The sequence below is a fragment of the Camelus bactrianus genome, chromosome 10, assembly GCF_048773025.1.
Source record: "Camelus bactrianus isolate YW-2024 breed Bactrian camel chromosome 10, ASM4877302v1, whole genome shotgun sequence".
NCBI lineage: Eukaryota > Metazoa > Chordata > Mammalia > Artiodactyla > Camelidae > Camelus > Camelus bactrianus.
Window position 1 is genome coordinate 4,676,658 of NC_133548.1, and position 13,090 is coordinate 4,689,747.

The following is a 13,090-nucleotide window of genomic DNA, read 5'->3' on the forward strand; positions in this document are numbered from 1 at the left end:
CATTGAGCCCACGCCTCCCGCCCGTCCCGATGGGCAGCCTTGTCTGGAAAGGCCTGGGGGGAGGGCAGAGAAGGACACCCCAGCACGGCCCGGCCACCCCCGGGCCGGGAAGCCACACACCCTGGACACGGGCCCATGGGTCACCTGCCTGGGTTGGTCAGGCCCCGAGCCGGGGGCCACACTGTCCAGAAGCCCCCAGTGATGAGGACTGCCCAGGGACGAAAGTCAAAACGACAGGGCATGTCCCACCAAGGGCCGGCCACTGGAGGGGGCTGGGAGCGAGGGCAGCGGCAAGCCTCCTTGGACGGTGGTGGTAACTCCCAAACAAGGCCCCGCTGCTGCTGTTTTTAGCCCGTTCCACATAACTGGAAAAACATGGGGAAAACCAAAGCCAGCTGGGCACCTCGGTCTGTGCGGCTGCTCGGAGGGGGCAGGGAGGCTGCGCTGGAGGGCAAAGGGCACATGGGATCACAGCCTGGCTCTGGACAGGCTCCTGGCCCACTCACCTCCCGGGACCAGAGTCACCCAGCCCCCAGCAGAGCCTGGGCCGAGGAGAGGCTACTTGCTGTGACGGCCTGCTAAGTCTCAGAACCTACAGGACCCTCCCTGGGGCCACTTCAGGAGGGGTTGGGGGACCTGAGACAGTGTACTGCAGAGCCAGTGGGCGTCACCCCACCCATAGGGCCATGGTACATGACACCCATCAGCCCAAAGGCAGGGAGTCCCGAGTCTCCCATCCTGTCTGCATGGACCCCCACAGGCACTGTGGAAAGCACTTAACACGCAGCCTCTCCTTTGACCCCCTCGACAAGTCTCACTAAGGGAGGACCCTCTGGTTTCCCCATTCCACAGGTGAGGAAACTGCAGCTCAGAGAGCTCCCGGCAGTGAGTGAATTCACCTGTTTCATCCTCCAATTCCCGGGGAACCCTTGCACAGGACATCGCAGGCCCCCATTTGTGGGGTCCAAGCATCACCCCGTCTCAGCCCCTTCGTTGGGGACAGCACTGACCCATGCACAAGGCTGGCTCTCATTCACTCAAAATCAGGAAAAGCTGGGATTCACACACGTCACAAAAACGTCTCCAGTTTCAACTCCATGAAGCAGAAAAGGTCAGACGCCTGGGATGAGCGCCCCAGGAATCTGCAAGTCATGCCTGAGGCCCTGGCTTCAAATCTTGAGATGTTTCCAGCTGTGCAGGTGGCTCCTGACCTGCTGCCCAGCAGCCTGCTGGGGGCACATGTCCCGTGCAGACGCAGCCCCCACTTCCCACACCCTTCCCCATCGGGAAGACTCTGGTTTGCTGGGGCTGGGGAACCGGGATATGACATAGGGGTCAAGTAATTCTGACACAGTCAGCCCCTGCCCCTGCCCCAGAATGCCATCCAGCCCAACGCTGCTCTTCATCCCACAGAAAGGAGATCCCCACGCCCAGCATACCCAGGACACACACCTCACTCTCCTGCCCGTCTCCCACCAGCTCCCCATCAACCCTGCACCCACACCCAGCTCCTCTTGGCAACACCCAGCCTTGACACCTATTTCTGATTCCAAATATCCAGGAAAGAACTGATTTCCTGCCATCAGATCAGACTGCCTGCCTGGCTCCAAGTTCAAGTTCAAATTCAAGCACAGCTCGTATCTGCTGGGCCACCAGGCCTTCCTTTCAACAACCCCATGAGTTGGGTACTCTTATCATCCCTTTTTACAGATGAGGAAACTAACGCACAGAAAGGCTGAGTCATTTTCCCAAGATCACACGCCAGGACGTAAGTTAAGGTATCACAAAATGAAGACTGGACGTAGAAAGTCACTGCGTGATTGAAAATTGCTCTAAATCCTGGGTTTGCTTGAAACCGAATTTCTTCACCACCCAGAAGTCTCTGGCAGGCTCTCAGCCATGTTCTAGATAGTGAATGTCACCTCTGACACATTCCACCCTGGAATAGTAGAAGTCGCACCAGCATAGCCTTTCTCCAGCTCTGTCTTTCCTGAAGGCCTTTCCTCTAGCCCAGGGCCACCTCCTGAGCCCTCATCACGGGGCTTCGGCCCTTCACCACACCCCCACCCCCACCTCAGGATACTGGACCTCACCAATTCCATGGCCAAGAGATCCCCAAGTGATCCCAGGGTCTCCACAGCCAGCCCCTGAATTCCAACCTCCCACTGGACACGCTGGACTCAGAAGACTCTCCCGGGCGCTGGTGGCCCTCCATGGACACTGCTCCCTTCCAGCTGGCGAGGCGTCCTGCCCCAGGCCTCTGCTCACCAGGAACTCAGAGCTCTGCCAGTGACATTCAATAGAATTCAGTGTCTTGTTTCCTTCATTTTACCCTAGCGTTACCAACTACTATCTCCAGGCAGTTTTCACATTTGATACCCTGCACATTGTCAGCAGTCAAAATCCGCATTTCACATATAATTTACATCAACCGGATGTAAAACTACACAATGACTTGGAAGGCCGCCCAAGGAAAGGAAATGGCTACCTTGCTCAGGTGACAGGTAAGACTATGTCTTTTCACCCCATGTTTTCCTTTAACACAACGTTTTGAGGCAGGGGATAGAACCTGGCGGGCGGGAGATCACATCCTAACGCCCCCGGTTTGCGCATGGAGTCATCACTTTCCCTGAAGTCTGGAGCCCTCAGCCCCATTTGGTCCTCACTCACGGTACCGTCTCTGACTCGCCAGGTCTGTCCCCGAACACAGAAAGGCCTCAGACAGAACCCATTTCTCACTCATGCCTGTATCCCACGGGATGAAGAAATACGCAGAGATGTTTGAGAACCACTCAAATTTCCAGAAAGTCATCTTGGAGGCAAACCCTTGAAATACTCTCAGAAGCTTCTGGGTTTCTTCTCAACTTCAACTACAACTTGTAGAAAACTGTTTACCTTTCCCACCCCAGCTGCCCCTGGACCACTTCAACTTCCAACGGGTCCAGGGCAGGAGCTCCAGAAGCTGCCATGAGCCCCAAGAACCAACCCGTGCATTCGTGGGAAGCAAATGGGGGTGGGAACCAGTCTCATAAAATGCCGGGGACCAGCCGTCACATTCTCATGTAAAACAAGAGTCCTGTCCCATCCCTTTTGTTTCTCTGGGGGCTGTTCCCACCTTCTGACCTAACAGCCTGGACAGGGCACCCAGAGCAAAAGCAGAAAGATGCAGGCTCAGTGTAAAGAGGCTCCCCCAACCCCACCTCTGTGCAGACCCCCCACCCGGCCCCACACTCCCATCCAAGCAGGCCCTCGGAACGACAACGAAAATGTTTTTCTTCCTGGCACTTGGCATTCTCCAACTGAGTTATTTGTAAAAGTGTCCCTCAAAGCTGTGGGGCGAAAACAGTCCTTACAAGACCAGGAAAGGTGGTTCCAAGCAGCTGAATCACGGAGCATCTGCGGGCTGGCCACCCTCACTGAAGGGGCTGGGAACTGTGGTCCCCACCCCCACCCCCACCACCGACAGGAAGGGCAGCTTTGCTGCTAATCCGCCAGTTGCTCTGGTGGGTGTTGGTGTCAGCTCTCCACAGCAGAGCTTCCAGCCCCCAGTGCTGCCTCCTCCAGGAAGCCCTCCCACCCCAGGCTGCTTCTGATATGCCCTCCCCCTTCCTCTCCCCCCCGCAGTTAATGCCTGCAGATTGCTTAACCCCAGTGCTTGGAGGCTCTGGCTACTGGAAACTAGGAAGGAGCCTACAGCCCTGCTTCTACTGGTTGGAAAAGAACTCAGCCCTCCCCCAGGGGGCGGCAGGACCCTTGGACAACGGAGGCAAACCTAGCCCCTTGGGCCTGATGATGAGATGACAACAATGAGCATGGTGGACACCACTGCCATACACTGTGCACCTACTATGCACAGGGCATCCTGCACGGTGTTTTCAATTCCTGTTAATGCACAGGGTCCGCCACAGCTCCCCTGGCAGGGGGTGGTCTGTGACCACCCCCCCCATCTCGCAGATGAGGAAAGGAGGCACAGAGTGACAAGGCCCCAGGGACCACCCACCCCAGATGACCAGTAGCTGTTTGTACCCCAGGGTAGCCTGGGCAAGTCCTTTCTGGAACTCCAGGCTTCTCCAGCTGCACAACTTCTCAGGACCATGACTCTGAGCTTCAGTTAAGAGTTCACACCCCATTTCTGCCCACACTCCATTCCTGGAACGCTGATGCATGAAGGAGCCCCACAGGGCCCCTTAACAAAAGCGGCTGCACAAGGTCTCTTGTCGGGGCAGGCGCTACTGCATGAGCCACCTTTTGGGGAGCTGTGCCCGTCCCTTCTCCTTCCCCAAGTGTCGACACACAGCCTGGCTCCAGACACCGACAGTGGGAAGGGACAGCAGTCATCCCTAAATCTAGCCACGCCCTCCCCTCCCAGAGCAGACATCACTGACCAGCCCAACACGGGGCTTGGCAGGCAGCACCCGACAGCCGATCCAGATCCCTCAAACTCCAGGGCCAGGCCCCAAGCAGGCCCTCTCATGGCACTAGCACTCAGAAATTGAAAAAACACAAGTAGAACAGACTTGCCCAACAGGGGAAAGATGGCTCAGAGGTATGCCCACTTGAGAAACTATTTTTCAGGCACTGAAACACATGTTTTGGAAGCAGACATACCTCACAGTTGCGAATGCACCTGCACCAACATCAGGCAAAGTGCACAGACGCGCGTGGTCAAACCGCAGGGAAAGACGCACAGAAACACGTAGGCTGTTTCCAAACTTCCCTTTACTTTCTCCAATACACAAAGTGGAACCAGCTCCATAAACTACAGGGACCACTGCAAAATGAAAATGCAGGGCCCCTTGCTCAAAACTATCAAGCATTTCATGTTGACAACGGAGCTTTAAACCAAGCATGGGGCCCTTCTGAACTCAGAGCCCCCGATGACTGCACAGATCGGACGCCTGGGAGGTCAGTCCTGACACTAACTCGCTCCTGCCTCAGGGCCGCCACACAGGCTGTTCCTTCTCACTGTTCCTTCTCCCTCCACTCTGCTAATACTTTAAGTCTCAGCTTAAACAGTGTCTCCTGGGAAGGACCTTCTCCGACCTTCCATCTCAGGTAGCCAGTCCCCGCCTACTGCCAGGGCATTAGTCTCCATCTCAAACTTGTTAAAACTTTTTGTTTTAAACCAATATCCAAGTTCCGCTAATGCTCCCTCTCTTCTGCCCCCAGGACACCAGGGAAGCCCCCTGCCCCACTTCCTTTCCCCCAAGTGGGGTGAGCCCAGGGACGGCTGCTTCCTGCCATCTCTCACTTAAGGCCCCTCGCCGGTCAGGCCCAAGTCTGCCCCCACACCACCTGGCTGTGCTGGGCCCTGGACATCCCTCCGGACGGGCTGCGCCCGGATGCACTTCATTTCCGGAGGAGCACACCCTGAACCCAACACCAGGCAGTGAAGGCCCCTAGGCAGTGCCACAGAGAAGGGAGACGCTTCATTCAAAATAACCAGAGCACGAGTCCTTGAAGCAGCAAGTGCCTAAAAATTAAGGGAGACAATAAAGAGGTGGGAAAATACCTAAAGCAAAGAAAAACACGTGTGGGTGGGGGGAGATCAACTGAAGTTCATGCCCGCTAAAGAAAACTCCCAGTAAGACTGTATTCGCGACCTAGGTTTCCACGGAGTGGGGTTATCATGGTGTGAAGACTCCACGGGAGTGGGACGCAAGGACAAAAGTCAATTCTACATTCCATATCCACGTGGAAAACGCTCATGAAAAAGCAGAAAAGCAGAGACGCCTGGGCTGGCCGCGGGGCTGCAGCAGCAGGTGCACTCAGCAGGGGTGGGATGAGGACCGGAGAACGTGTCTGCCGGGCGCCCCGTCCCACCTTTTCTAACCCCACCATTCTGGAGACAATAAATACAGCCTTGGTCTAATAGTTAAAAGACAGCCAACTTTTAGGATGCGTCCACACACGCTGGCAGCGTGCTGGGCACTTGGGGTCTCTGCCTGTCTGTCACGACCTCATCTTATAGACAAGAATCTGAGTAAGGAGGTCATCCGCCCATCGGGCATCAGAGCCCGGAACACATGGCACCCCCCACCAAGACAGCAGGCTGCGGGGCACCCACGCCGGCGGCCACCCCTCCTCACCTGCCTTGCACGTCTGGCCGTTGTCCTGAAGCCGCACGCCAGTGGGGCAGGCGCACGCGTAGAAAGGTTCCCTTGGGGACAGCAGGCACAGGTGGGAGCAGCCGCCGTTGTCCTCCTCACATCGTGTGTGGACTGGGGAGAACAGGGCAGCTGAGAGAAGGCTCCAGAACGGACCCTCCAGCCCCACACCCACCGCTCCCGGTGTGGGCATCCTCCCACCTGCCCCCTCCTCCCAACCTCCCACAGCAAGAAACCCCATCTTCTTCAGGGCCCCTTGAAGGACACCTCCTCTGTGGAGGCCGCCCCAGGCCTCCCCGGAAGGATCCCAGGACCTGCCCATGCAGCAACGGTGGGGCCCTGGGTCAGTCGGTTCCCAGAGCAGAGGCCCGTCTGATCTCTGCGACGTGCCCGAACCCACGGGCTCTGCACAGATGCTTGGTGGCCACACCTGGACGGTGGGCCGAGCCGCTCAGAACAGATGACAGTGTTCTCAGCCTCCCAAGCCCTTCTGCAACCAACATGCAGCCAAACTGACAGCCCCTCCAGGCATCTGTGCCCCAGGCAGGGAGGGGGCAGTACCCGTGAAACGCAAAGCACTGAACCCACCCGAGTTCCAGGACCACGATGTTCTCCCCAGAAAACATCTCCAGAGAGCCCCAACCCTGGGGCCCCACTTTTAACTTCAAAGTTTGAAACTTCAATAGCACCATGGCCAGAACCCCAGCTCCAGGGTCCCCATGGGAGCTGGTGGTGGTCCTTGAAGGAGCAGGTGAGCCCAAGGCCCTGGCCCTGCTGCCTGCCTATCACAGGGGCTTTTCCTCATCAGGGACCCCTGGCACACAGCTCCATGGGGACCCCAAGCTGAGAACTTTGGCTTGGAGCAGACTTTTCATTAATAAATATGTCACTTCCACTGGGCCCTGAAAACAGGGGAACCGTCCTTGGGAATCCCTTTGCCACTGAGGACCACTGGGGCAGAGCCCCACCCAAAGCAATCCCACACAGCTCTGCAGAGGGGTCCCGCCCAGCCTGCCCTGCACTCTGCACACACCTCCCTCCACGCTAGCAAGCACCCGCTTTGCTCCTCTGCTGCTCTGAGGTCAGCCTTCCCCAGACCACGGGCTTTTGCTGGGGGAAGACGCCAGCCACCCCAACCCCACCCCAGCCCCCGACTTACAGTAAGGCTGCCGCTCTGGGCTGAGCACTTGAATGTCCATGGGTGAGTAAAGAGCGCTAAGGATCTCCTTCCTCTTCTCCCCAGTCCTCTTGTTACAGGCATGGATGGAACGGGTCTGCCAATCTGTCCAGTACAGAGTGTCTCCAGAGAGCGTCAGGGCAAAGGGGTGTGTCAGACTGCCCTCCACGACCTTCTGCCTGCAGGGGCAGAGGCGGAGGGAGAGGCCATTAGGGTGTCCCCACTGTCTCCTGGTTTTGAAAGCCCTCCATCGTCCCTGCTGGCAGGTCAACAGAGGACACAGGAGCTGTGATGGAGCAGCATGAGACCAGGGCAGAGTGTCCCAGGCCACCTCCCAGACCCAGCCAGCCTCCCACCACCCCTGACCGTGATGCAGGGGCCTCGGTCCACCCAGCCACTCCCCGTCCAGCCTGTTTCTAGAATGGTAGCTGCTGGCAAAGTGCCCTGCAGAGAGGAAAAAAGGAAGAAAAGTGGCAAGGGAGGAAGCCACACCTGGAGACAAGCTGATGACAAGCATACCTGTCCTGCCCCGATGCTTTAACTTAATAGAAATTGGACCCAGTGTACTTGCTCATTCCTGTAATGCCAATAATTTGTACCATCAAAGCAAATTAAACTTGTATCAACCTGAAAAAAAGCTATTCTCTTCCATGCATTTATAATGCCCAGCAAATGAGAACTTGTTTTAATGAGATTGCCTGGTAACAGAATTGCTAATTCACATAACTGGTTGCACGTGATTATCTGGCTTAATGACCCTCACCCCACTATCGGCTCCCTGAGGTGGAGGCTGCAGGTGGGTGGTCATCACCTGTGACCTCAGCCCCCCGGTACAGCACCTAGGAGAGAGTAATGCTCAAAAGGTGTTACTGAACAACTGAAAAACATACATACATGGTCTTTCTTGATCTGACCTTACATTAACTTTTCTCTGTTTTCTTGATGTCATTTTTAAAAACTGAGAACAAAGGATCATAAAAGAATATTATGAACAGTTACATATCAACAGATTAGACAACCTAGAGGAAGTGAATAAATTCCCAGAAACATACAATTTTTCAAGGCTGAATCATGAAGAAACGGAAAATCTGACAGACCAATAACTAGTAGCAAAATTGAATCAGTAATCAAAAACAAAAGTCCAGGTCCAGATGGTTCCATCTGGTGAATTCTGCCACACATTTAAAGAAGAGTTAATATCTCTCCTTCTCAAATTATTCCAAAAAATGGAAGAGGAAGGAACACTTCCAAACTCATTTTGTGAAGCCAACATTACCCTGATACCTAAACCAGACAAAGACACCACAAAAAAAGAAAAATCAAAAGCTAATATCCCTGATATACATGGATGTAAAAAGCCTCAACAAAAGACAGCAAACCAAATTCAGCAACACATTACAAGAATCATATACCGTGATCAAATGAAATTCATTCCAGGGATGCAAGGATGGTTTAACATCCAGAAATCAATCAACATGATACACCACATTAATACAACAAGGATAAAAATCATATGATCATCTCAGTAGGTGCAGAAAAAGTATTTGATAAAACACAATATCCATTTATGATAAAAACTCTCAGCAAAGTGGGTATAGAGGGAATATACCACAATATAATGAAGTCTATGTATGACAAACCCACAGTTAACATCATACTCAATGGTGAAAAGCTGAAAGCTTTTCCTCTAAGGTCAAGAACAAGACAAGCATGCCTACTCTCACCACTTTTATTCAACATAGTATTGGAAGTCCTAGTCTCAGTAATAAGGCAAGAAAAATAAATAAAAGGAATCCAAATTGGAAAGGAAGAAGTAAAATTGTCATTGCTTGCAGATGGCATATTACATATAGAAAACCCCAAAGATGCTACCAAAAAACTACTAGAACTAATAAATTCAGTGAAGTTGCAGGATACAAAATTAATATACAGAAACCTGTTGTGTTTCTATACACTAATAACAAACTACCAGAAAGAGAAATAAAGAAAACAACCCCATTTACAATTACATCAAAAAGAAGAAAATACCTAGAAGTAAATTTAACCAAGTAAGTGAAAGGCCTATGCTCAGAAACCTGTAGGATGTAGAGGAGAGGAACTGAAGACGACACATAAATGGAAAGATACACTGTGTTCTTGGATTGGAAGAATTAGTATTTTTAAAATGACCATACTCCCCAAGGCAATCTACAGACTCAATGCAATCTCTTTCAAAATACCAATGGCATTTTTTGAACTAGAACAAATAATCTTAAAATTTGTATGGGAACACAACAGCCCTCAAATAGCCAAAACAATCCTGAGAAAGAACAATAAAGCTGGAGGTATTATATTCACTCAGAAATGAATCTACACTACAAAGCTATAGTAATCAAAACAGTATGGTACTGGCACCAAAAGAGACATAGATCAATGCAACAGCAGAGTCCAGAAATAAACCAATGCTTGTATGGTCAGTTAATCTACCACAAAGGAGGAGGAAAAGACAGTCTCTTCAATAACTGGTGTTGGGAAAATTGGAGAGTTACATGCAAAAGAATGAAACTACACCACTTTCTTACACCACATACAAAAATAAACTCAGAATGAATTAATGACTTACATGTAAGGCCCGAAATAATAAAACTCCTAAAAGAAAATATAGGCAATATACTCTTTGACATCAGTTTTAGAAATATCTTCTTAAATACGTCTCCTCAGGCAAAAGAAAATGAAAGCAAAAATGAACAAATGGGACTATATCAAACTAAAAAGCTTTTGCACAGCAAAGGAAACCACCAATAAAACAAAAAGGGAACCTGCTGAATGGAAGAAGACACTTGCAAACGATATATCTAGTAAGGGGGTCATATCCAAAATATATAAAGAACTCATACAACTCAGTATCAAAAAAACAAACAATCTGATTAAACCAGATTGAAAATAAGCAGAGGGACCTGAATGGACATTTTTCCAAAGACATTCAGATGGCCAACAGGAACATGAAAAGATGCTCAACATCACTCGTCTCTTGCACTGTTGGTGGCAATGTAAATTGGTGCAGCTACTAAGGGAAACAGTATTTTTAGTCATAAAACCACCGTATGATCCAGCAATTCCACTTCTAAGCATTTTTCCAAAGAAAATGAAAACACAAACTTGAAAAGCTATGTGTACCCCCTACATTCACTGCAGCACTATTTACAATAATCAAGGTAGGGAAGCAACCTAAGTGTCATCGATAGATAAATGGATAAAGAAGATGTGATACACACACACACACACACACTGGACTATGACTCTGCCACAAAAAAAAGAATGAAATCTTGCCATTTGTGGCAACATGGATGGACCTGGAGGGTATTATGTTAAGTGAAAAAGGTCAGACAGAGGAAAAACAAATACCATATGATTTCACTTATATGTGAAATCTAAGAAACAAAACAAATGAACAAAACAAAACAGAGACAGACTTAGATACAGAGAACAAACAGGTGGTTGACAGAGCAGAGCCGGTGGCGGGTACAGATGAAACAGGTGAAGGGGGTCAGAGGTACAAACTTCCTGCTACAAGATAAAGAAATCATGGGGATGTATGCAATGGACACAAAGGAAATAAAGTCAGCACGGCTGTAATAACTTTGTAGGTGATGGATAGTTAAGTGACCTTCATGACCATTTCATAATCCAACCACTAAGTTTTACACCAGAACCTAATATAATTCTACTGTATGTTACTTAATTATAATTCAATTTCAAAAAAATTTAAAAACCCGAACTCACTGATTCAGAGAATAGACGAGGTTGCCGGGGGTGGGGGGTGAAAGGGTGTCAAAAGGTACCAGTTTCTAGTTGTACGATAAGTAAGTCCTGGGGGTGTAACACTCAGCATGGCAACTATGCTTAACAACATTGTATTGTATATTTAAAAGTCGCCAAGAGAGTAGATCTTAAAAGTTCCCATCACAAGGAAAAAAAAATGTAGCTAGGTAGGGCGATGGATGTTAACTAAACTTCTTAGGGGATTCATTTCACAATATACACGTAGAACAAATCATAATGCCCTACACCTGAAACTAACACAAGGTTACATGTCAACTGTAACTTAATAAACAACCAAAAATAAATAAGAAGCTATATGGAGGCGAAATTCATCTAACACAAAATTAACCATTTCGAAGTGTGTGATTCCTCCAGGTATTTCCCGAAAATTCCCATCTCCATAGGAAAACTCCAAACACAGGAAGCAGTTACTCTTCCCCTCCGCCCCCCCAGCCCCCGGTAACACCAGGCTGCCTCCTGTCCCGGACATTTCACATCAACGAAGCCATACGGTACGTGGCCTCTCGTGTCTGGCTTCTTTCACTCAGCAGCACATTTTGGGGGCCCGTCTGTGGTGTGGTATCTCTCAGTGCCTCACTCCTTTTTACAGCTGAACAACCCTCCCTTGTGTGGACCATCCACGTCTTGTTTATCCATCCATCCTTCACTCATTGGTGGGCGTGTGGATTGTTTCCACCTTTGGGACATTATGGAGAGTCCTGCTGTGAACATTCGTGTATAAGTAGTTATTTTTACCAACTTTCAGTTCTTTGGGGGTGTGCACCTAGGAGTAGAACTGCTGGGTCCTATGTTGACTCAAGGTTTCCCATGACGTCCTGTTCTGATCAGAGAAGCCCGAGGCCCATCATTCCTCAGGCCGTTCCTCCTCCCTGAGCCCTGCTTCGGCCACAGGCCCCACGGGAAGCTAGTGCCAGGCCTCGGCTCGCCTTGCCCACCCCCTTCCTCCTCTCAGGACGCCCCTCCCCTTGGGATGCAGCTCCAGCCATGCCCCTCTGCCTCCCTCCCGTTCGCTCTGGGAACACCCCGACACACAAGCCTTCACTGAGCGCTTCCTGTGTCCAGACATGTGCACCCAGCTTTATGCACGTTGCCCCATTGGACCCTGTGAATACCTCCAGAAAGTATAATTCCTATCTCCAATTCACATTCAAGGCCCCAAGGCTCAGAGCAGTGAAGCAACCCAGCCATGGCCACAGCCGAGACGGGCCCAGCAGGTCCATCTGGCCCCAGTGCTCACCCTCCTGACCAGCAGATTGTGTTCCATTTTGGACAGCCCCGGGCACATCCCTAAAGAGCCACCTGCAGAGCCAGAAGAATCTGGTGGTCAGGCAGGCAGAAGAGGGGCTGAGGGTGGGCCCTGGAGCCACAGTGCCCCCCTTTCAGCCTTGGCTCTGACCAGCCCTGTAGCCTTGAGCGAGTGCACGTGCCTCTCTGTGCATCATCATAACAGAGGATCAAAATAGCAAACACTTCATAGGGTTGGTATGAGCATGAAATGAACTGACAAATGTTCTGGCAAATAGCAAGTGTCATGGAAAGGTTAGCTACCACCATATCATCATGTCACCACCACCACTGCCATCTTCATCAATATCATCATTACCACCATTACTAATACCACCACCACTACTATTGTTACCACACCACCACCACCAGCACCACCACCAGCACCACCAGCACCACCACCACCGCCATCATCCCCACCACCAGTACCATCCCCACCACCAGTATCATCCCCACCAGCAGTATCATCACCACCACCATCATCATTACCACCACTATCACTACCACCACCATTACCATGCTTTAAATGCCACCATTATCCTCACTGTCCCCTGTCACAATCCCTTGACCAGGGCACTCCTGGCCTGCAGCCTTTCTAGACTCTAATATTCACCTGTCATAACTTCCAGGGTCACTCATCTCTCCAAGGACCACAGTTCCCCAGGTTGCCACACTTTTCAAATCTCAAACCAGGCCCCGG

At 51.0% G+C, this 13,090-nt stretch overlaps 1 protein-coding gene across 5 annotated transcripts in view; it reads right to left on the reverse strand.

Moving 5' to 3' along the window:
- The window catches only part of LRP5 (LDL receptor related protein 5), a 113,001-nt gene that overhangs the window by 49,887 nt on the left and 50,024 nt on the right, over positions 1–13,090 (reverse strand). For all 5 annotated transcript variants that reach the window (XM_010956755.3, XM_045517938.2, XM_074371603.1 and 2 more), the window contains exons 4-5: positions 7,267–7,463; positions 6,090–6,221 (exon numbers count right to left, since the gene is read on the reverse strand). In XM_010956755.3, the coding sequence (XP_010955057.3) occupies positions 6,090–6,221; positions 7,267–7,463 (329 nt within the window). The remainder of the gene's footprint in view (positions 1–6,089; positions 6,222–7,266; positions 7,464–13,090) is intronic.